Consider the following 22,462-nt stretch of genomic DNA (forward strand, 5'->3'; position numbering starts at 1 on the left):
CTCTGTGCTGCAAACATCTCTCTCTGCTTGCAAGGCAGGACATTCATGAACAAGCTGTCATTTATTACAGTCTGTGTCCAGCAGGAGGCAGGATAACTGCAGGTTTGGGCAATCTTGACACAGCAGGTGTGTTACAAGCATTTATAGTATTTCTCATGCAAATTATTTCACTATAGATAGATAGATAGATAGATAGATAGATAGATAGATAGATAGATACATACATACATACATACATACATACATACATACATACATACATCATACATACATACATACATACATACATACTGCTGCCCCAGTGTAAACCCAGGTGAGCTTTTTGTATGTAGTCGACTTATTCTAAAGGCAATCCTCTCAAAAATCTTCATTACATCTGAGGCCAGAGCCACTGGTCTAACATCATTTAAAACAACAGGGCATGTATTTTTGGTACAGGAGTAATACAAAATATCTTCATCATAGGCCTCCACAATTATTATGCTTCCCACGCACAAAATGTGGACAGAAGACTAATTCAACACTCCTTCCTTTATGGATCATTGAAGGTATCTCATAATCAAAAATGCCAGGTCTGCCATCAGTACAGAGCCTTTTTTTTTTTTTTTGGTTTTCTCATGTGTGCACCACTAAAGCATCAATAATTCCGCTTCTTTTAACATTAATTGTAATTTCTGAATGCACATGAAGGCAGCATGGTGAGTTCACGCCCCCTGGTAGCGCCTCCTCCCTGTGCAGTACTGTAAATATGTGGAGTATGTGGCAGCGCAGCGGCAGTATAGTAAAGTCTGCTGCTGGCACAGGAGAGCCGTCTGGATACACAGGCAGCTGCAACTGAAGCATTTTCACACCTGGACATTACCTGCTTTTTAAATCTACTTAAAGGTAACTAAAACACATTGTACTGAAACCAAAGGTAGACTTCAGACTGATTTACAGACAGGCTGAACATGCTGGATACTTTTAATTAGAGAATATGTAAAATGTATCATGTCGGTGTCTAATAAAGTCAGTGTACTGAAGGGCAAATGTGGTGTTTTTACACATTTATAAGCTAGCTTTGGGCAACGTTTTAGTATTAACATTAGCCAGGTTGGAAATGAATGTTTACATTGTAGCACTGCCTAATTGTTTCAGTAATTAATTCGGATATAAAGTTGTTTTCTTCGGAAATGAAGTTATAAAGGGCAGCTGGTTGGCGAATTGTCTGAACTTGGACAATTTAAATAGCTTTTCATTAGCTAAGCTAATTAAAAACGCCCAAAGCCAAATGATCATGCACACATTGTCCAAGAGCAGGTAGCACAGAAAACATGCCAGCCTACATACATTTACAACATTTACTGTTATAAATGAATAGTTAAACCAGGTTAATGCTGCTTTGTGTTATAATGTAGCAAATAGAAATGTAACTAACCTCGTACCATTTTGTAAAATCGACAAAAAAAAAACTATTAAAGAGCACAAAATCATTGTGCCCACTGACATACAGTTCACAGCTTGGTAAGTGACAAATAGAATTCAACCTCTAGCTTACTCTTTTTCAGCAATGTAGTCAACTTCCATGACAATTTGAGACAATGGCAATATTTAATTGATTACCATGTTAAGTTGAAGCATGAGGTCCAGCAGGCTCTGTTGTCAAGGTTGGCAAGGGTCAGAGAGGTCACAATGTTCTGACAGCAGTCCTCTGAAAACATTATGTAACAAGTGCCAGGGAAAATAAGAGAGAAAGGAAAAAAAAACTTTTTTTATTGGACTTTAATTAAGTATAACACGTGAGTTCATTTAAAGACAGTAATGTGTTCCAGAGATCCTACCAGCATTAAAATGGTGCATTGAATCACCCTGAATGAAAGAGCTCAATAATAAAACAATTTCATTAGTCTTGATTCAGTGGAATGTTTTCATGTCCAGCAAATATCATCCAGAAAATATTAGTGATGTATCAAAGACATTATCTGAGATATTTGGACCCTGAATCTTACTGCTGAGAACTTTAAAACAGCATTCAGCTACAAGTATGATATTGTCTGTGCAGGCAAATGAAAGACATTTATTTCATCAAGGTACACATCAGCTTACTTGGTGTGTAAACTTCAGCACAGTCATTCCCATCACACTCCAGCCCTGAGGGTAAAGTTAGTGGTCTTTTGATCCCCTCTCATGTTCGGGCCTGTTGTTCAGTCTGTAATCCAGCTGGGAGGAGGACTGGCAGGATAAATAGTTTCTAGCTGCTTGCGTTTTCTTTTCATTTAATTAAGAATACTGCCACTATTTAATTTTTATCTCCAAATTACGTTTTCACAGCAGGTTTGCTTTGCGGTAGGAAAAGTCTTAAAAAATTTAAATCCGTCCCTTATGGAAGCTCATCAACGCCCTCTTGACACATTTTTAAACGGGAGTGAGTCTGTAATTACAGACAGATGCACGTGTGAGTCAGGGAGTGACTGGGCTCTGCGCTGTAATAACAGTGATTTACTTCACATGTGTTCTTTGCAGCTCGTATTTGTATCCTGCAGCCACAGCCCATCATCAGACAACAAAAGCCTTAAAGCACAGCACCCTGAAACATTCCTCTGGGTATTAGTCCGCGCTGTTGTTTAGGCCGACCTCGTTTGCATTGTTGTCGCGGTTGTTGTTTTTTTTTTCAGCGTTGTGGCCTGGAGCAGTGTTTTTTAATTCAATCATTTCTCATTGTGATTTGGGATCCATTAATACGGCTCATAAAAGGCAGATTACAGTATTGGGGCAACTGTAATGTGCTTCAAATATTATGATCTTCCCGGGAAACATGCACGAAACGGCAAATAAACAATTATGGTAATGAATAACATGACCATCTCCTCTAAAATCTAGAGCTAACCCTATTTTGAGGTTATCAGATGCTATGGTTGTGGTTATAGTGAATATCCTCCAGGTGAAAATGTGAATCAAGGGTGTTGCTGAAAAACATTCATGCTCACTTGGCCTTAGGGAATAAGCCTGAAAAAATCTTTTGTTTCCAAAGTGCAGATGAGGACGTATCCGAACAAGTAGAGGAGGAACAGAGCAAAAACAAAACAAACTAATCCTGGCTCAGATGCTTCACCTTCTCGTGCCTTCTCTGTCTCCTCTTTAGAAGCTCACACAATGCCAAACTGGGGAGGAGGCAACAAGTGCACAGCATGCCGCGGGACAGTTTACCACGCTGAGGAGGTGCAGTGTGACGGCAAGAGTTTTCACAAATGCTGTTTTCTCTGCAGTAAGTACAGTTGACCTTAACTTCTAGATTAAGATTAAATTTAAAGGACCATAGGAGTGTTTTTATAGTTTTTAGCCCATGAAGATAGGATATATTTTTTATCATTGCTCACAATTTCTTTTATTGATTTTCTGCCTCCAGGCAGCCACTGAATTTATAACTTTTATTTTGCTTTGTGTTAAAAAGAGACACTCACCTGGTTTTATATACAGTATCAAGATCAGTTTATTCATCATCCCTGTGAAAACAGCTGCATCATTTCTTGCAGGAGCTTCCTAGCATCTGAAAAAAATAACCCTGGTGATGTCATCAGGATAGGCAAACTGGGGACATGGAGTTTGAAAGATATGGGTTTGAACATTGTACTATTGGAAGTTTAGGACTCTGTAATTATGGAGCTTTCCTCATATGGACTAAAAGTCAAGATATGTCTACCTGTGCTGCATTGATTTTAATTATTCTTTTTTTTTTTTTTTAAACAAAAACAATTCTGCATAACTGAATATATGACAGGTGCGTTGGAGGAAGGTACAACTTGAAAACAATGAGAAGAACTCCCACACACTGTCTTGATTACTGCTGGAATCCATCCTGTCCTAAGTGGATGAAAGTACAACATTAAATCGCTGGAGTGCCCCGTGTAAATGATCATCTTGTCATGTGTTACTGCAGTGCGAACAAAAAGTACTTTGAAAACTCTGGTTGAAAGGAAGCGATGTCATCTGACGGATCAAAAGCATCTCATTCACTAGCTATGTCATCATAAAGCCTGTGGGAGGAACATTCTGAAAAACGTTGTGAAAAGAGTGATGTTAACGTACCGCATTGAAAAAAAATCACTGAAGATTACTGCATGACAGCCAACTCTCATCGTCTCACATATCAAGATTTTCCCCACTTGCTTGTATATAAACAGATTAGCCATGAAAGGTCAGCGATAGAAACCCATCCAGGGATGAGTCAGGTGAACTCTGTCTAACCCCTGCACAGCTCATAAAAGACAGCTTGTACTGTCTCTGGTCGTCCATCAGTTGTTGAGTTCACGCCTCATTGTCAGTCCGCTAGATGAGTGGGCGGCTTGATCCCGCTCCTCAACCGCCTGTGAAATGTCAGTGAAGATGTTCCAGCGAAGACCTCGGCACGCAAACAGACCAGGATTATACAGCCGCTTTCATTTAGCCGTTATCAAGTGAGGAGCAAAGCAATATAAGCCACAAAAGATGAGTTTATTCTTTTTCCAGCGGTTTCCTTACAAAAGCAGCCTTGTCTCATCCACTGAAGAGATGCGGAGCAAGTCCATGACTCTCCTTTTGCCCTTTTTCCTCCAGTTTCTCAGTTTGACATTCTCTGACATTCACCGCGTTTCATTTCTGTACATGAAAGGCTGCTGTATAAAGACAGAAAGGTCACACAGTTGCAAACAGATCCTCATATGACTTTACACTTCCTTCAGATTTGTGATCTTTATTTGTTACACTCAATGCCAGCTGTGACAAATGAGCATTAATGATGCGACTGTAACTAAAGGGAACTGTGAACGCTTGTGACAACAACTCAGAGACTCAGAAAATGGAAATATGAGGACTTAGGATTGGAAATACAGATATCTTACAATAAGCTCCTTAAGTATTCATTTCAGAGGTGTTGGCATGAGATCAGAGTTGAGACGTTTTTCCGTCCAGTAGAATGAAATCTTAAACCGGTCTCAGACGCTCACATAATGCAGGCCACTGTGTGAAGAATGCAGTTAATCCCAACAGACAGCAAGTGTACAGTATTAAGTCACTGTGATGCTTCTGTTTTCTCAGTCAATACATTATTTGGTTTGTATCCTGCCAAAGTCAACTTTTTTTCCACTGCTACTGTATAGCCTACTGTTGGAGTTTATACTCCAATATCCAGAAATCCTGTGCTGATGCTAGAAAATCTAGTTATGGTGATGAAAATATAAAATTTAGTACCATTGCTGAATGCTTATTTCCTCTCTGCATATTCATATTTTTCTTTATAGGCTGAAATGACTTGCACATGCAGTTGGAACAAAGAAGTGGAAAAAAAAAGAGAGTGTAACAAAGAAAAGTCTCACAAAAAAGGAAAAAGATGTAGATGAAACAAAGACAATACTTGTTTTGTCTGAGATGAAAAATGAAGCATGGCAACTTCTCAAATATCTTTCCACTAATATGACCGAATATCTTGCCTGACATTAGCGAGACAGTTCACTTCAACCAGATGTACGTCCTCTAAAGCAAAACGACTGGAAATGTGTGTGTTTAGTTTACATACTGAAAGAAGTTCAAATGGAAGTTGAAAAGTGAAGGATTGAAGGAAGTTGAAGGTTCAGTTTAAGTGTAAGCACTGAACAAGGGTGTAACTCTTACTTTATTGTGGCCACTTTCTTTCAAGACTTACACTTCCACTGACCCTTCCAGCTGAGTTCATCACTGCTGACATTTCAAATCCCTTTAGTGCTTAAAGTTCAGCTGATCTCCATTTAGCACTTACACTTCAATTCACACTTCATCTTCATTCACTGCTAACATTTAAACTGAGACTTCTTTCAGCCCTTCCATTCTAATTACCACTTCAACTTCTTTTAGGATTTCAGCTATTTCAAATGTTTCCCATGCAAAATCCTCCTATTTCTTGCTAATACTAAGAGCAGACACTCATTTTTTTCTCTGAGAACATTTCAGCAACATTATGAGGATGAGATGATACCTGTTAGGTGCAGGATGACAACATTTCACTTATATGTGTCCTTCTCTCTCTCTGTGTGTCCTCAGTGGTCTGCAGGAAGGGTTTAGACAGCACCACACTGGCTATTCATGACCAGGAGATCTACTGCAAGTCGTGCTACGGGAAGAAGTACGGCCCCAAAGGTTACGGCTATGGGCAGGGTGCAGGAACACTCAACATGGACCGAGGAGAGCGGCTGGGAATCAAACCTGAACAGTAAGCTGAGCTGGTGCATGACTGCTGAGTGTTACGTAATGTATTTAAAGGCCGCAAGATGGTATATATATATATATATATATATATATATATGGTAATTTTGCCTTTGCCTTTACCCAGCATGCTTTTGTGTTCCACGCTGCCTGAACAAAGCTTTTAGGGAGGAAAGAAACCTTGACAGGACTATTGGCACACAGTCCGCCTCTTTATAGAATCCAGCTTGCCTGCAGCAGTTCCCATCTGCTTTGGTTGATCTGAGTTGAAACTGAAGTCCAAAATTGAGAGTAATGATCTAATGGTTTAACAGATCATTAACAGATCAGGATCATTGCTTTCCAACAGTTTTTCAGCCTGCAGTATTAAGTCTTGGAATGGGCACTTGAAAAAAAATAATTACACCCACTTCTTAGACCTGAAGAGAAGGTTTTGACTGCTTACGTGTAACCTTGTGAGCATGATGTGAAAGCACTAGAAACAAACAGGAATACACAGCCCCACACACACCTACGCAGAATGTTTATCCAGTCCCAGACATCAGATGATTATTATGAAAGAGTTTATTATGTAACTAGCTCACTCTCCTCTCTGTCCTCCACCACAAAGAGTTTCATTCAGGGGCCACTTGGGCTGGCAGTCACCCTTTGATAAGCACTGCTCCAGGGCCCCAGTGTGCCCCGCTTGCTTTCCCACCACTAGGTGAGGAGAGAGAGAGAGAGAGAGAGAGAGAGGAGTGGGGTGTGCCAGTTTTATTTCTGGACTGTTTTGTCTTATATATTAAATAATAAATATTGAAATAATTTAGAAAGTTGTCACAACTGATATTAGTTAAAACATGAATTATTTAACTGACACATACAGCAACTAAGACATTTATCAAGGTAGTTATCAATGCAGATGTTGAAGTTTTGGGCCATTATTTAGCAGATTCTGGCACATTAATGTAAGCATTCTCAATGTGTTCAAAGTTCATTTCATATGTCAAAATTTAGACTTCTTTTGTGTGAGAATTTAAAGGTACAATTAGTTTAATTCCTTTGGGTAAAAAGCCTAAACATAATTCAGCATACTGTTTATTTTAGATGCAGGTGTCCTTCCAAAATGAGTTATATTATCTGTTTTAGATGACAAAACGATACAGTATATTTCAGAGATTTGGTCATTGAGAGTTTTCAGATGCTGACTGATGAACCCTCATTTTTTTACTTATATATTTATTTTGTTTTATTTTTTTATTTGTCCTTTAGGACACATTCTCACAGACCCACCACCAACCCTAACCCATCCAAATTTGCGCAGAAGTTTGGAGGTTCAGAGAAGTGCGCCCGGTGTGGAGACTCTGTGTACGCAGCTGAGAAGATCATGGGGGCAGGCAAGGTGAGAGCAGGGTTCCCTCAAGGACTCATCCTAAAGGGCTGCAATTAGCAATTATTTTCATAATCAGATAGTTGTTTAAATAATCAGATAGTTGTTCATAAAATAGTAAAAATTGCACATCACAGTTTCTCAGAGCCTAATTTGATGTCTTAACGTTGCTTGTTTAGTCCAACTAGTCCAGCCTAAAGTCCAAAACCAACACACATTCATCAATTCATTTGATTAATTGAGCTATCCAGGATACAGCTCCAGGATATAATAAATATCAGCATGAATTGAAAGTAAAGCCAGCTAAGCAACACACTTTTGATACAATATACACAAGTTGACTCTTTGGCTTTCACTAGTTGAGCCAAGTTGCATAAATGATGACACTTGGCTAAGGTGAGAAATTGTGGATTGTCTTGACAACACTGAAGGAGAGTCCACAGGGAGGCTGTGTGGCTGGGAATCTGATCTTATACCACAGATTTAAAGAATGTGCCCCTGCAACTCTGTGATAGTTTTTCCTGCTCACACTAAAGAGAAAAGTTACACAGAAGTGAACTTAACAGGGTTATAACTGACCTCTCTAACATTTAGTGTGTATTCAACTTTACAGAACTATCATTATATACAGTTTTAGCCGGAGCGGACAGTCCCAACAGAAATCAAACCTTGAACTGCAAAGGACCACAGTGTACATCACAAATGTACCACAGGGGTGAAACTTGTTTGACTGGAGCGAAGGCATGTGATTTTTACAGTGCTGAAGCACATGCAGGAGGTTTGGTGCGGTCTCTCCTAATGAGAGAATACAAATCCTGTTTTTCTGACTGAAGCTATTCCATTAAGTTTGGATCAGAGCCTTTTAACAGCTGGCGTTAATTGTGTGAGGCTGTGCGGACATTGGGGGTTCTGGCAGACTCATGTTGACACACAGATTTACAGTGAAGTTATGAGCTTCGGGTCTTGAGATTCATCTGCAGGATGTTTTGTTGAAGAAGAAGAAGAACCTGTCCATAGAGGAGCAAAGATTTGAGCTCTTAGGATTTGTGTTTCCTCTGAAAATGGGAGTGGACCGTTTCCTGTCGCTGGGCACATGAACTGATTTATAGCAGGTGATGTCATCGGGTGGAGAGCTGTTGATGTGTTTCCTAATGGAGAAAATCTATGAGGATGAACTCATTGGCTAAAGCAAAATCTGTAATTTTCTGTACTGATATAAGACTTTATAGAAATCCCATTTCTTAATACACTTTTACTGAATTTCTACTTCATTTTTCCAAAGATTACACACATTTTGTCCAGAAAATAAGAGTTTTGATCTCTGCTTGAATACAGTTGTGTCTTAATACTGACTGGTTAAAGAAAAACAAGAAAAACTTGACAATTTATGGTAGATAGACTCAGCATGAAAGGTAATTCTTTCTTTCTTGTCACAGCCGTGGCATAAGAACTGCTTCCGCTGCGCGAAATGTGGCAAGAGCCTGGAGTCGACCACCCAGACTGAGAAAGATGGAGAAATCTACTGCAAAGGTGAGATGAAACGTCCAAAATGAAACTAAAGGCGTGTCATTTTTCATTACAGTATTGCATGGAGTCTCTGTGATTCCCTGATGGATTTAGCTGACACATGCTCTGGCAGAGCAGGAAAAAAAGAAATCCACCATGCAACACTGCTACAGAGTGATTCAGCAGCAAGACAACAACATCCAGTAATGAGTAAAACATTCAGCATGCTGTCTAATCACATAAAATCCCTCGTACGTGAGTTTCACAACAGAGAGGTCACCACTAGATTTTAAAAGACTAGTGTATAAGATTTAGCGGCATCTAGCTAAGGTAACAAAAGCACAATAATTCATATTTTCGTGGGATTATACACTAATTAAAACATACTTATGAATATTATATTCCATTTCTGCCAAGTCTGTTCTGCTAGATGCCACTAAATTCTACACACTGCACCTTAAATGACACCTAAAATATCTGCATGATATAAAGGCACTTGGTGCAGCTCATTTGGTGGGAAGGGGAGTGTAACCAGAACCAACATTACAAAGGAACCCCAAATTGTATTATGGTTACATCTGACAGGATCAGGATAAGGTTTGTTGGACTCCTGACATTCCCAAAGATTGACTGGTTTCCAAATCTTTAGTAAGAGCTCACAGGCAACTTTTTACAGCTTTTTTTCACTTACGGTTGAGAGGACCTTAAAGAACCAAATAAGACTGGTTCACACAGACAAATCCATGGAAACTCACATTCCTAGTAGATTACTTTGTAACATATCTGTATTTCTACTGTTAACCTGCTCATTTTCGTGACAAAAGATAAAATAATTGCCATTGTGAAAACTTTCCAGAGCTGTTTAAGCCAAGTTTTATAAACCGCTGTGCAGCGATTGGGCGTCTGATAAGCCTTCTAAATCTCAGATCTATTACTACAACTAGACTTCCTGCATCGTATTTCATCTCTCACCAGTACCTGAAACAACACGCCTCCACCAACGCAGCCTCCTGCATTGTATGAACGCAGGGCTGATTTCAGTCTGAACTCCTGCTAAAGTAAACAAACCAGGTACAGTACATTCACAGTGTGAGTAGTACTGATCAAAATCATCATGATGCAAAACAACCAGCAGACCAGGAAGGAGACATGACTCTTAAAACATTATGAATTCACAAATATCCATATGTAAATAACTAACAAAGGCTCCACAGCAGGGGACCTATTATGCGCAGTTCCAGCTCTATGTTTTTATTCTGGCACTCCACTAGTAGTAGTTTTGCATGATTCACAGTACAAAAAACTCACTTATTTATCTTATTCTGGCCCTTTATGTAGCCCCACAGTTCAGCCTCTGTCTCTAACAGGCAGGCTCCCCTCCCAATGAGCCCACTCTGTTCTGATTGGCCAGCTTTCCAGAAGCCTGCCAAGGGGCAGCTGTATCAGAGTCGTGTTAAGTTACTGCTGATGCAAACCCAATGTTTCCTGCTTCATATTAAAAGCTTTTAAATTACTAAATAATGGGAGACTTTTATTGGGAGGAATTTACAGGAAATTAAACATGTTCCTCACAGAATTAGCAGATCTTTGTTAGTGGCACTAAAAAACGGTCAACACAACAACATATGGAGAAATTTGGAGCTATTTGTTGAGTGGATCAGTTATAAATAATGCAGGGAGGAATAGTAAACTCACAGCATGCCAGCTCAACTCCAGTCATGACTCGGCATGACCACCCTCAAAACAATGGAAAAATGCCATAATGTTAACAGAGCAGAGCAGTGAACTTGCATGCTGTGCATGGAGCAGATGACCATGTAAAGAAATCTGTCACAAGCTGACGTCAGCTTGGGTTCAAGGTAGAAAAAGCGTTGGAAACCGAGTGTTCAGAGCAGTCTGAAGCTGGAGCTTTTTGCTCAAAGAGATTACTGCTACAGACATTTACCTCAGTATTTGACACATTGGTCACATTTAATAAGAACATCTGACATTGTAACATAAGGAAAAGCATAATAGGTCCCCTTTAAAAGTGAACAGCTCTTACAGCTCAGTCACTACCGGCAGCTGATGTGATCATATCAGCAACAGCAGAACTGGATGAACAGGCTCTTATGTAACAACCCTATGAAACAACACACATAAACAGGGTCTTGTGTTCAGCTGTCCCTGATGAGTGTTATTTCACAATTGGTGTGTTGGTTTGGCCTTGTCATGGTAACAGAAACAGCTGCAGTCTGACCTCCACAGTGATTTCTCTTTCCTCATCAGCACAATGAGACAAGACGGTATGGCTAAACAGAGGACGTACGCACACTGATGCACACTGGCAGACATAGAAACACACATAAACACAGATGTCAGAAAATGGATGTTTGCTGAATGTCATAATGAAACCTTGTACTGATGAGCAGGAATGTTGCATCTCGGCTCTAAACCTAAGCCGTGCTGCTGCTTTCAATCAGTGGTTTTGTCTCACTGTCCTCTAGCAGAGAGATGGTGACTATGTGAGCAACAGTTGGGTATTGTTACTCAGTCTCCACATAAACATTTTGAAGACAGATGTGGACAGCTGACCTGAGGCGTCACATTTGCACAAGAAAACTGAAGCGATTTCCAAACACTTTGTTGATATTGTGTTTTCTTAAAATCCCAGAGAATCAAAAGAAGTCAGAAATTTTGCACTTGGTTGTTTTACCACAACGTGAGTACTGAGCTTATTTTAAACATCGCACATTAATGTGAGATAAACAGCCCTGAGTGTTGGAGCTGGGAAAGTTCCTGTTAAAGTTCATGTGAAATTAAACTACAACAGCATTCATATCTACTCTGTCAATCACTTGTCCTGTGTTATACTTTGAGCAAATGCTAGAAACCCGAGGGGAGAAATTACATTTTTTAATTCTTTCATTTTTGGAGTGCCCCAGTAGCTGAATGGCTGCGCATGCTATGGAAATATGTTCCTGATTCAGTTTCAGCTAGGGACCTTTGTTGCATGTCATACCCATCTCTCTCCCTGTTTCCTGTCTGCCTCTTTGTTGACCACTGTCCAATAAAGGCAAAAATGCCAAAAAACTTCTTTGATGAAATACCCTTCCATCATCCACTTTATTTCCATACAGCAAATCAAATCTTACATAAAGGGGATGTATCATTCTATCATAGGCAGAGCAGATGGTCACACTAAGCCCGATAGCATCCTGCTATACAACGCACATTAGCTTTCCAACTGAAGTCTCCTTTTTATCTAACTTGCAAACATAAACAAATATCTTTTCCAGTATGAAATATATCATTCAAAAAAGTGTGCTTGAAAATAGGGTTTGTTCCTGTAACCTTAGTTTTGTGAGCTTGTACATTTACAGTACCCGTCAAAAGTTTGGACAGACCTTCCCATTCCCTTTAATGAAAAAGTGTGTCCAAACTTTTGACTAGTACTGTATGTTTGTATGAATATTGTGTACAAGTTTTACAAAACCAGGTTACAGATACAAAACCGTATTTTCAAGCACACCTTTTTGAATGATACAATATTCTGTAGTCCTACACCTTACCCTGTTGGAACGAGCCACCCAGGAAAAGTGCACTGCTAACATCAGTTAGCAGGCTAGTCAGCTAATTAGCTGTTTAGGTGCAGCTCATTAAACAGCATAGCTATGTAAACATACCTGCAAATGTCACTTTGGTCCCATTAGATGCTGGTGTCGTCATTGCTCTTCAAAATTGTTGTTGACATTATTTTTGAAGAAAGAGGGATGATTAAATGTGATTTCAGTTGGATTTTAAATTAGCTAGTTACCTGGGGGAAAACAGCTATATATCACAATAAACTGGAGGTTTTTGCCCACTTTCCTCTCCTATTTGGAAATTTATCAAATATTATTAACAATTTATTTGAAATTACATGATGTATGTATATATATGTGTGTATAACTTGTTTTGCTTTTTTACTTGTAAAAAGTAAAAACTTGCATAATTCACACATTGGTGAGGTTTCTGGACTCACCAACATAGTATATTACTGTGCTGTGCCACCATCACCTTAAAGCTGTTATTAAGTTTTCAAATAAGGTTTCATGCCCCTAATGTAAGAATGCACTTTAGGAACAAAATCTGCAGCTTATTAATGTTTATTCTTTCTTCTCCTTGTCTCTACAGCGTGTTACGCCAAGAACTTTGGACCCAAAGGGTTTGGGTACGGCCAGGGAGCCGGTGCTCTGGTTCACGCTCAGTGATGGCAGAGCAGGACCACACAATCTCACCTTCATACATTCCTCTGTCCGACATCATCATCATCATCATCGACTTTTCAGGCCTTTTGCTTATGTTTTCTCCCTCAAATGCTTTTATGTTGAAATAGGTGCTCATGATACTTTTTACAGTTTACAAATAAAAAAAATTAAAAAACCAAACCAACGTTCACATTTGACTGTATTTTATTATTAAAGCCATTAAAACTGAACCATGCCCATATGTTTACATCTGAAGCGGAGTTACAGTGATGTCTGAAGGTGGGCAGAGAGGCACTGGAGATGATTATGTGCTTTATCTTTTTTTTGTTTTTTTTTTTTTTAAATGTTCCCACATGGTGAGGTGAGAGGGGAGACAGAACAGACTTTTTAGGCTGCTGGAAGAACTAGAGAGGGACTGAAATGGCTTTGAATTCATGTCCTGGATGAGCTGGGAGTGCTGAACTCTGCCCTACAAAAACAAAAGTCCACCTTGTGTTACTTAAAAGGCAATTATTAGAACACAAATGGCTAGTTATTGGTAGCATGTTTTTTGCTGATATGAAATCTACAACCAAGTCATGACCTTTAAAGTAGCTACTGTGTGTTGTCTTTGCAGGGCAGTAGTGACATCAGTGGGTAGCAGGGTGGGGTGGGGGGGGGGGGGAGTAAAACGTAGAATGACGACATGACCGTCCCCTTCTGATGATGCAAACATGAGGCCCAAAAGTTTCGGAGGCTCCCTCTATCCTTAAAACTATTGCATGATCACATTTCAGCTTTTAGAAAACCAAAAAAAAAAAATTAAAAAAAAAAAAAAATTGGCGTCTGCCTTAGAGTCTAGTGTCTTTGCTTTACAATTTGTACATCCAGTGGTATAACAAACCCAGCGATATATGACAGAAAAAACCCCTTTAGGATGACTACAGAGTCCACAAGCATGGAACATTCAAATATATTACACACTTGCACAGGAGGGCCTGACTGGAGATCTGGCCACCTGAAGACGACTTTCACTAAAAGATACACACACTGGATTTGAGAGAGAGAGAGAAAAAAAAAAAACTAATAAAAAAAAACAAACGGACAAATGAACATAATGCAGAAAAATACTTGCAAATACTTAACATTCACTATATACAGACACGTGGCTCGCCGGGCTGTCACCATGGTGATGGCGATGGGGTTGGATCGACGGGGACGGCGAAAGCCCAGCAGTCCCAAGCATCGTACATGCAGTGGAGTTTCTTGGCAGGGAAATGAAGGGGAAGAGGGGGGGTTATTTCGGGGTTAAAATGCCTATAGACAGCAGTGTCGGACATCACTAAAAGCTACAGTCATACACTTGGAATATAGTCACTTCATTTTCTTCGTTACGTTTGGTAAGAAGAAATCCCCCAAACTGGAAAAAAAAACAAAAAAACAAACAAAAAAAACACATACGAAAAGAAAAAACAAGTTACGGAGAATGATTTCTAGATTGTTTATGTACAGATACACATTCTTTACACTTCAGTCCATCCTGTTGCTGCTGCTGCGGAGCTGACTGCGCGGGGATCCAGACAGGAAGTGATAGGAGGCGGCCATGTCTGATGGGCCCCTCCTCTTCCTCTCTGTAAACAATGGAAGCGTCAGTCTGGGCCCTTCTGTTCAGTAACGGCCAAAAAAAAAAAAAAAAAAAAAAAGACTAAAAAAATAATCAGTGCAATGTTGTAGGCAGACAAAAGACACACAAAACACATAAGACTTTACAGCTTCTTGAGAAAAACACATGGAATGAACCTTTTTTTGTAAACTCGTCTGTCCTTCTGCGGCGTTAGATTGTTCTCTTTTTCTTAAACTCAACTCTGTTGTTAATAAATACACTCGCTGCACGTCTCTATAGAGTTTTATGAAATTCTCGGGCTTCCATGTCAAACAGCTACAGGTACTCTTTAATAATTTTTTTTTCTCATAAAAACCTACTCAGCTAAAATGATGTGAAATGTAAAAATGATGGCGCTAGAACATAGTTACTTTATAAATAGTTTTAAAATAAATATACCTGTATCACATTGTCTGTAGGATATTTCCTGTCACGTCTACATTGGTCGCCGCTGAACAAGTCCCCGTTCATGCACTTAACTCTGTTCATACTGCACACTAACTTTGACTTTACTAGAAAAAAAAAAAAAAGAATCAGCTGACTATGTGTAGATGTGGATGGCTGTATGGAAGGAAAAAGTTAAATTTCATATTCAGTGGATGCAGTATTATCTCAGGAAGTGTCAGAAGTGGGACTCCTCCAGCGGTTCGACCTGTAACTCAACGTTTTCCTCTGATAAGTTGGCAAATCCTTATCAGGTTGACTAAATTCATCATGGTGCAAAATCATGACCTTAAAATGACATTCCCTTATCTCTAATCATACTCAAACAAATTCATGGTTTAAAAAACAAAAAAATTTCCTTCAGCTTCGCTGGTAACCAACAGTTCGTTATCGCAGGAACAGCAGAGTTCCTGAACCAATCAAAAACAAAAAATACATACAGGGCACATCAACAGGGACACCATAAATAAGATATAAAGTGGGGAAAGGGAAGAACGATACTGCCATGTAATGGTGCTGCGTGTGTGCAGCGTCACGTCTCCAGTACAAACAGAAGAGCTATTATTTAGTAATCAGACTTCCTCCTGTCTGTCAGCCTCCCTCCTCTCCGTTCGTGCCTGGCAGCAACGCACCGTCCCAAGGGCTCAGGAGAAGAGACGAGGTGGAGGGGGTGAACAGCTGTGAAGGTACAGTAATGAAGTCTGATGTTGCAGAGTAATAGTAGTAGTAGTAGTAATAGTGATGAAGATGGAGGGAGGGAGAGGGGGGGTGTAGGTGTGGTGTTGCCCCGTAACAGCATGCTAGTCCTGGCTGATTTTTTTTTTCTGTTTTTTTTTTTTTTTTTTTTTTGAAGTCTTTTGATCGGTGAGGGAGAAGATGGTCCAAAAAAAGCAAGCGCTCCCGAGAACTGCATCGCTCCGATATGAACGCCAAGGAGGGGCGGGGAGGGAAATCCTTCCAAACTTCCTTCCACCTGGTGATGCTCGACTCCCCCTCCCCCCCCTGCTCCCCACCCCCCTTCCTCTTCGTCATCATCCTCCTCCTCCTCCTCCTCCTCTACACCAGCTGGTAGCCCGAGCCAGACGTCTGGTCGTAGTCTATTGTGTACTGAGTGGTCCAGTCCACCGTCACAGGCCGGATCAGACCGCAGCAGCGGATCTCGAAGAAATCTATGAGGTTTCGGATACAGCCGTGGCTGGAGAGAGACACAGAGAGAGAAACAAATATGTAATGTAAATATGTATCTGCCTGCCACAGTATGAGGGACTCACAACCACTACACCATCCCAAAAATTAGGTTTTAATAATTGTATTAAATTGTATTGTGCTGTATTGTATAGAACTCAGAGAATTGACTGCATCAGTATAATATAGAACCTACATATTTGACACCTGTGTATTTAATATGTATACAGTACTGCTTGAGAGTTTGTGAACCCTGATGAGCATGCTAGCACGCTGATGAGCTAAATGCACATTAGCATGCTAACGTGCTCACAATGATGATGCCAGCATGTTGATGTTTAGCAGGTTTAATGTTTGCCATGTTCACTGTGTAACATTTGCTAATTAGCGCTAAACGCAACTGAGCTTGAGGTTGATGGGAATGTCATGAGTTTGTCATGTATTTTGTCATAAACCAAAACGGTGTGGATTATCCAGAGAGAACTGGGAAAATAAAACCAAAACCCATCTGGCTGAGAGGTGAGTGAAAACATAGATGTTTTCCCCTAATTTGGACCCTTGAACGGCATTAACCCTGCTGAGATGATGATCAGTTGTCTAACAAGACCGGGATCAACAAAAGATGACTTACTTGAAAGGGCTTTCGATGGATGTGGCTGTGACTTTAAAGTGCTTATATCTCCGAGCGTTCATCCTCTCGTTGGTGGTGATTCCTAGAGCGGCGATCTACGAGACGTCAAAGCAAAGAGGTCAGCTAACAGACATACAGCTGGTGATATTAATACATCAGGGTACAAGAGTCTGCTAATAGCTCAACTATACATCCCAGTTCTAAATAATGAGCTTCTTGTATAAATCAAACTGGTTTAAGGTCTTTAAAGCTGGCGGATAAAAAGTAAAGGCAGACCTGGTAGAGCTGACACATGATGAGCACGGCCACCCACATGAAGTGGAAGACGCTGTTGAGGAACATCCAGAACATCCAGGGGGAGCAAGAGGCGATCTGGGTCAGATAGAGCCAGAAACCATCCTTGGCGTAACTGGTGGCACAGTGGATCCTCCAGTCTGAGGAGAAAGAGAGGGAAGTAAGGGAGTTAGAGGAAGAACGGAAAGAGAGTGAAGTGTGGAAATAGAGGGGAGTAAACAAAACAACTCACAGGAGATGCAGCCGTACATCATCCAGCAGATCATGCAGAGCAAGAAGAACAGGTATCCCATGAAGTAGCGGTGATTCCCGCTTCCTGTGGAGGAGAAACAAACATGTCATGTCCTGTTCTCGTCTTTTTGGTTCCTCGCCGCGGCTCAGGTTCATTCACAGGAAAGAGAACAGTGGGAGTCTTTATTTTATTTATATATATTTATAACAGGAGTTGAATTTAAGACCAGATTAAACTACTAACCCTGCAACAAAGCAGATATGCAGCAACTACAAAAACTGCAAAAACAACTACTGTGTTGAGGAGAAACTTTTTTACAACTTCTTGCGGCCCAGCGGTCATCACCCTGCCCCCAAACATGTCCCAACAGGCTGGAGGAGAGACCTGTTGTTTGTTCAGTCAGTTTCCTCACATTTAAAGCTTCATCCTGACCACCTGCTTTCAAAATGGAAGTTCTACGAGCCCCTTGCACTCCTCCCCCTCCCCCCACTGTCTCCAGTCTGCTTCACAGACACCTCCTGACACACACAAAATTCTCCTTCTTCTTTCCCTGCAGCTCATCATTAAAGCCTTTTCTGCTGCGTCATGTTTCTGTTGTCATTCAGCTTCTCATTTGAAATCTTGATTTTCTTTTCTGCCTTGTTTGCTTTGGGATGTTCTGTGTAAGCTTTTTATGTTATAAAGGACACACTACTTACCGCATTTTAGATTATGATATTTTGTCACAGGTTAAATTAAATGTATCTCAATCTGAGGATGAAAACTATGAGCAGCTGCTTGTTGGGAAGTGTGTGTGTGTGTGTGTGTGTGTGTGTCTTGTTGACATACCGACACAGTTCCCCACCCAGGGACAGTGGTGGTCGAACTTGGCGATGCAGCGGTTGCACACGGCGCAGTGTTTGGACCTAATGGGCTTCCGTATCTGTGAGGAAACACATGTATTGTTTGAATCTTATTGTTGCTATTATCCTCTTTTCATCCATCATCTGCATCTATTTCCATGGAAGAAAGGAGTCTGAACTTACCAAGCAGGTACTGCAGAATATACTCAGGTCCAGGCTGCCTGTCTCTGCCAACTCCACAATTGTCTGGAGGAGGGAAACAAGAAACAAAAGCAGGATTGTAAAACATAAACGAGATAAATGGCCAAAAAAAAAAAAAAAAAGACAAAGAATGAGCGAACGAGAAATTAGTCTTGCCAAGGTTTATTTGGCACTGCAACAAAAGGCCTACTGACAGTGTGAGGCTGTGATTTCCAGCTGAACGATCACACCGGAGGCTCTGATAGTGTGGGATTTGCTTTTTAATTCAATCACGAGTTTGTTTTCTGTTATGAAGGCAAAATGTTTTTTTCATAAGGGCCTTGGCTTTAATCCTATCTGCACAAATAAATGTTTCTCTTTTGTGTTTTTACAGTTTTATCTACGACTACCTCACAGGAAAGCTAGAGGTGGAAGGGGGATCCTCGTGCGGGGAAGGGAAAGCTTTGAAGCCTTTGATCTGACGTAGCCGACTAGCCTTTACCGTGCCGAGTCCTAACAATGCGGGGTAAATTTAGCTCGTCATCAAAGGCAGGATGGGGAATCGGGGCCCGGTGAGAAGCGGAGTCCCTGTTGTCCTCCATTAGAGTGTGATAATGAAGGATGGAGAGGCCAGGGAGGTGAGACGGGCCATGACCCTGGGCAGCGCGCCAGGAGTCAGCCGCTAACCATTCATAATCTCTGGTGAATTCAAAGCGGCTCTTTGCGCGTCTTGCTCTGAATGGGAGCTTTGACAGCTGAGGTAACGTCTCACGTGATGTCAGAATACTATGTGGGAAAAAAAAACGCTCATATATCAAAACAAGCATGTCTAAAAAAGCATGTGCTCAGGATGCTTCAAACTCAAACATGTTGTTGCTGAATTTCCAGTAACTTTACCTTTTTCTTCTGCTCCTCTGAGGCTTTGATGATTCCCGGATCAGACTTCCAGGATTTGCCGAAGTTGTAGAACAGAGCCAGGGTGTTTATCAGGAAGGGAACGTGGACAGTGGCGAAGGGGAGATGTGCAGCGAGGTTAAGGAAAATGGTTAACACAAAGCTTTTTCTGCTTACTTTTTGTTTCCTATTTTTATAAACTGGTGGGAAAAACACTTGTCATACCACTCTTGAACAATAAAACACTTTCCTGTACATTTACTTCAATGATGTGACTCTGAGTCAGCGCTGGTCTTCATGGTGACTCAACAGACAGACAGAAATGATTGTCTCCTGGGACGCAGACAGCAGCTTTGTCTCATCTCAACTCACCCGGTCAAGTCTGTATCAACAGTTTGTCATGAATCCATTTAGGAGGGACCATAAGTCTGTTCATACATGATGTTCATTAGCTACACAGTTAACACACACGGCACAAAAAGAGTAGTTGTAGTGAGAGGAGAGGGTTGAAAGAGTGCTCATACATTTACAGAAAAACTAGGTTAGAAAAACATTAGTTTGTCCTCAGTACAAAAGGAAAAGTACAAGTGATTTTTGTTATTTTGTGAGAAGGGAGTCAGAGGGAAGAGAGGGTCATATCTACACCCACAGACCATTGGTTATTCTATTTCATCACATGACACAGACATGCTATTCCTGACTGAATAAACAAATAAGCTGTATGTTCTACAGCCTTGTGTAAAACCGTGGAGAGATAAAAGTGAATGTTGTGACAGCTGCGGGCTGGTCAAGTGAAGAATGTAACTGATTAGTAGCAGAGTCAGTCATGCAGGTGTGCATGAGTCAGCTGAATCCCAGAGGAACTCAGCCAAGTGACACTGAGAGGCCCAAACTTAAAGCCTCAACACTCTAAGTGCTTATATATGACTGACACGTTTGGAGTAACATCCAAGATTGAATATAAAACGATGACAGTATCATCATGGTGGCTCGGCAACTGAAACAACACAAATTAACTTTTTTTTTTCTTTGTAAAATTTAGTCCTCGCAATGTCTGTATCATAAAACTACTGCATGTTGCAAAGTCACAAGTCTCAGTGGGAGACATTAAATGACACCCATACATGAAGTAGTCATTCTTCTCTATAAGTGTTTACAATAGTCCTCTTAACATAGACTAGCAAAACTGGCTTTGCTACCTCGTCAATCCAAAGGTTACTAACTTCAGAGGAAATTCAAGAGAAATTCAAGAGAACCTTCTCCGCACGAATGGATGCTGGCAGACCGCAAAGCTTTCATTTGTTGCAAACTTGCTATAAACATGTATGGAATATATTCTGTGGAAAAGAGATAAAAGCTAGCTGTGTCTTAGGTTTTCACAATGTGAGAAAACATTTGCTACAACGTGCATTCAGAAAAAAGCAAGAGTCTACAGCCTTGCTAGCGGCTCTAAATGCTAACGCCAGCATGCTAACATGCTCACAAAAACAATGTTAACAAAAGGTAATATTTGTTAACATTTGCCAATGTTAACAATTTAAAATTTGCCAATATTATACTTGCCAACAATCTTTAGCAGTCATAATATCTGCTATGTTTATCATCTTAGTTTAGTGTGTTAGCATGCTAACATTCCCATTTTTTGCACTCAACACAAACTATTGCTGTGGCTAATGGGAATGTCATTAGTTTTAATGACAGGTATTGAGTCATAAATCAGTCATCAAGTATTGGACAAACTGAAATATATGAATATCTGTATCAACTTTCATAGCAATCCATCTTGTACTTGTCAAGATATTTGAATCTGGACCAAAGTAGTGGACCAACCAAGAGACCAACATTGGCATCCCTAGATCCATGCTGCTAGCATGGCAAAAAAAGTTGCCTGTCCCAGCTGCCTAACTGGACATCAAAACCTTGATTATCTCCAACCAAATTCTATCATCCTCCTCTAACCAAGTCGGTATAGCTGCACAAATAAGCTTCTTCTACTCAATTATAAGGACTATTTATTTCAAACTATATTCTGGGATCTGTATTGTCGAAATGCACTTGATGTGAACACCAGACACAAAAGGTTTCACCAAATGTAGACACAACATCTACTGCTTGTCTTTCCATCTGGGAGGAGGTCTTTCCACTGTTCCTCCTCCAAGTTTCTCCCTTTTTATTTCTGTTAAAGGAGTTTTTCCATACCCGAATAGAGGTGCTAAGGATAGAGGGCGTCATAAAACACAAAGTACAATAGCTACTAGTGACCATGATGGACAAACCATGATGCTGCAGGAATCATATCACATCTTGTTCCTCCAAACATAGAAATAACACACCCAACCAACAACTTTCATTTGTTGGTGAGGATGGGCCGACAGCCTCTGAAGTCATTCCTCCACAACATTTTCCCAGCATTGACAGAGTGAGAGAGGCCTCTATATGTCCCTAAAGACCACATGAAGCCATTGATCTTCATAATTATCTCCATAAAGAACTGGGTGTTCACATTATCCCTTTCTGAAATTGACCAGATAAGTAAAACACTCTCACTGGTTTAACTCAATGATGGGTGGAGATGCAGAGATGGTCCCGGTGATGATTACAGCTCCTAAGACAAATGGGGTTATAATGGTTCCTGGGGCAGAGATGCTCAGCACCTCCTGTAAGCCCCCATTTATCTTTTGAAAGGTTGAGTGGTGAGGTGTCTTTGACAAGGCTTCCCTAATAGCTAACAGCAGAGGTCAAGCAAGAGGGTCACCGGCAGATTTATCAATGTGGCTGTTTGAAGATTGCAATGGTGCGCAGATACAATGAAATGAATGCTG

At 40.5% G+C, this 22,462-nt stretch overlaps 2 protein-coding genes across 2 annotated transcripts in view; one reads left to right on the top strand and one right to left on the bottom strand.

The window, feature by feature from the left end:
• The first annotated feature begins 751 nt into the window (after positions 1–751).
• Positions 752–15,010, top strand: csrp2 (cysteine and glycine-rich protein 2). Its single transcript, XM_044343349.1, has 6 exons — positions 752–885; positions 3,122–3,244; positions 6,031–6,199; positions 7,444–7,573; positions 8,998–9,091; positions 13,223–15,010. The coding sequence occupies exons 2-6, from the start codon at positions 3,133–3,135 to the stop codon at positions 13,297–13,299; spliced, it is 582 nt and encodes a 193-aa protein (XP_044199284.1). The 5' UTR covers positions 752–885; positions 3,122–3,132; the 3' UTR covers positions 13,300–15,010.
• A 234-nt stretch (positions 15,011–15,244) lies between these two features.
• zdhhc17 (zinc finger DHHC-type palmitoyltransferase 17) overlaps positions 15,245–22,462 on the bottom strand; it is a 33,512-nt gene continuing 26,294 nt past the window's right edge. Inside the window, exons 11-17 of the mRNA XM_044343348.1 lie at positions 19,644–19,768; positions 18,750–18,812; positions 18,553–18,646; positions 17,725–17,808; positions 17,475–17,632; positions 17,199–17,293; positions 15,245–16,577 (exon numbers count right to left, since the gene is read on the bottom strand). Of these exons, the coding sequence (XP_044199283.1) occupies positions 16,439–16,577; positions 17,199–17,293; positions 17,475–17,632; positions 17,725–17,808; positions 18,553–18,646; positions 18,750–18,812; positions 19,644–19,768 (758 nt within the window). The 3' untranslated portion in view covers positions 15,245–16,438. The remainder of the gene's footprint in view (positions 16,578–17,198; positions 17,294–17,474; positions 17,633–17,724; positions 17,809–18,552; positions 18,647–18,749; positions 18,813–19,643; positions 19,769–22,462) is intronic.

This window comes from Thunnus albacares, chromosome 23, assembly GCF_914725855.1.
Source record: "Thunnus albacares chromosome 23, fThuAlb1.1, whole genome shotgun sequence".
Taxonomy (NCBI): Eukaryota; Metazoa; Chordata; class Actinopteri; order Scombriformes; family Scombridae; genus Thunnus; species Thunnus albacares.

Coding starts and splice junctions, on each gene's coding strand:
- csrp2 (XM_044343349.1), top strand. CDS start 3,133: ATGCCAAACTGGGGAGGAGGCAACAAGTGCACAGCATGCCGCGGGACA. Junction 6,200..7,443: donor CTGGGAATCAAACCTGAACA/GTAAGCTGAGCT, acceptor TTTGTCCTTTAG/GACACATTCTCACAGACCCA. Junction 7,574..8,997: donor AGATCATGGGGGCAGGCAAG/GTGAGAGCAGGG, acceptor TTCTTGTCACAG/CCGTGGCATAAGAACTGCTT.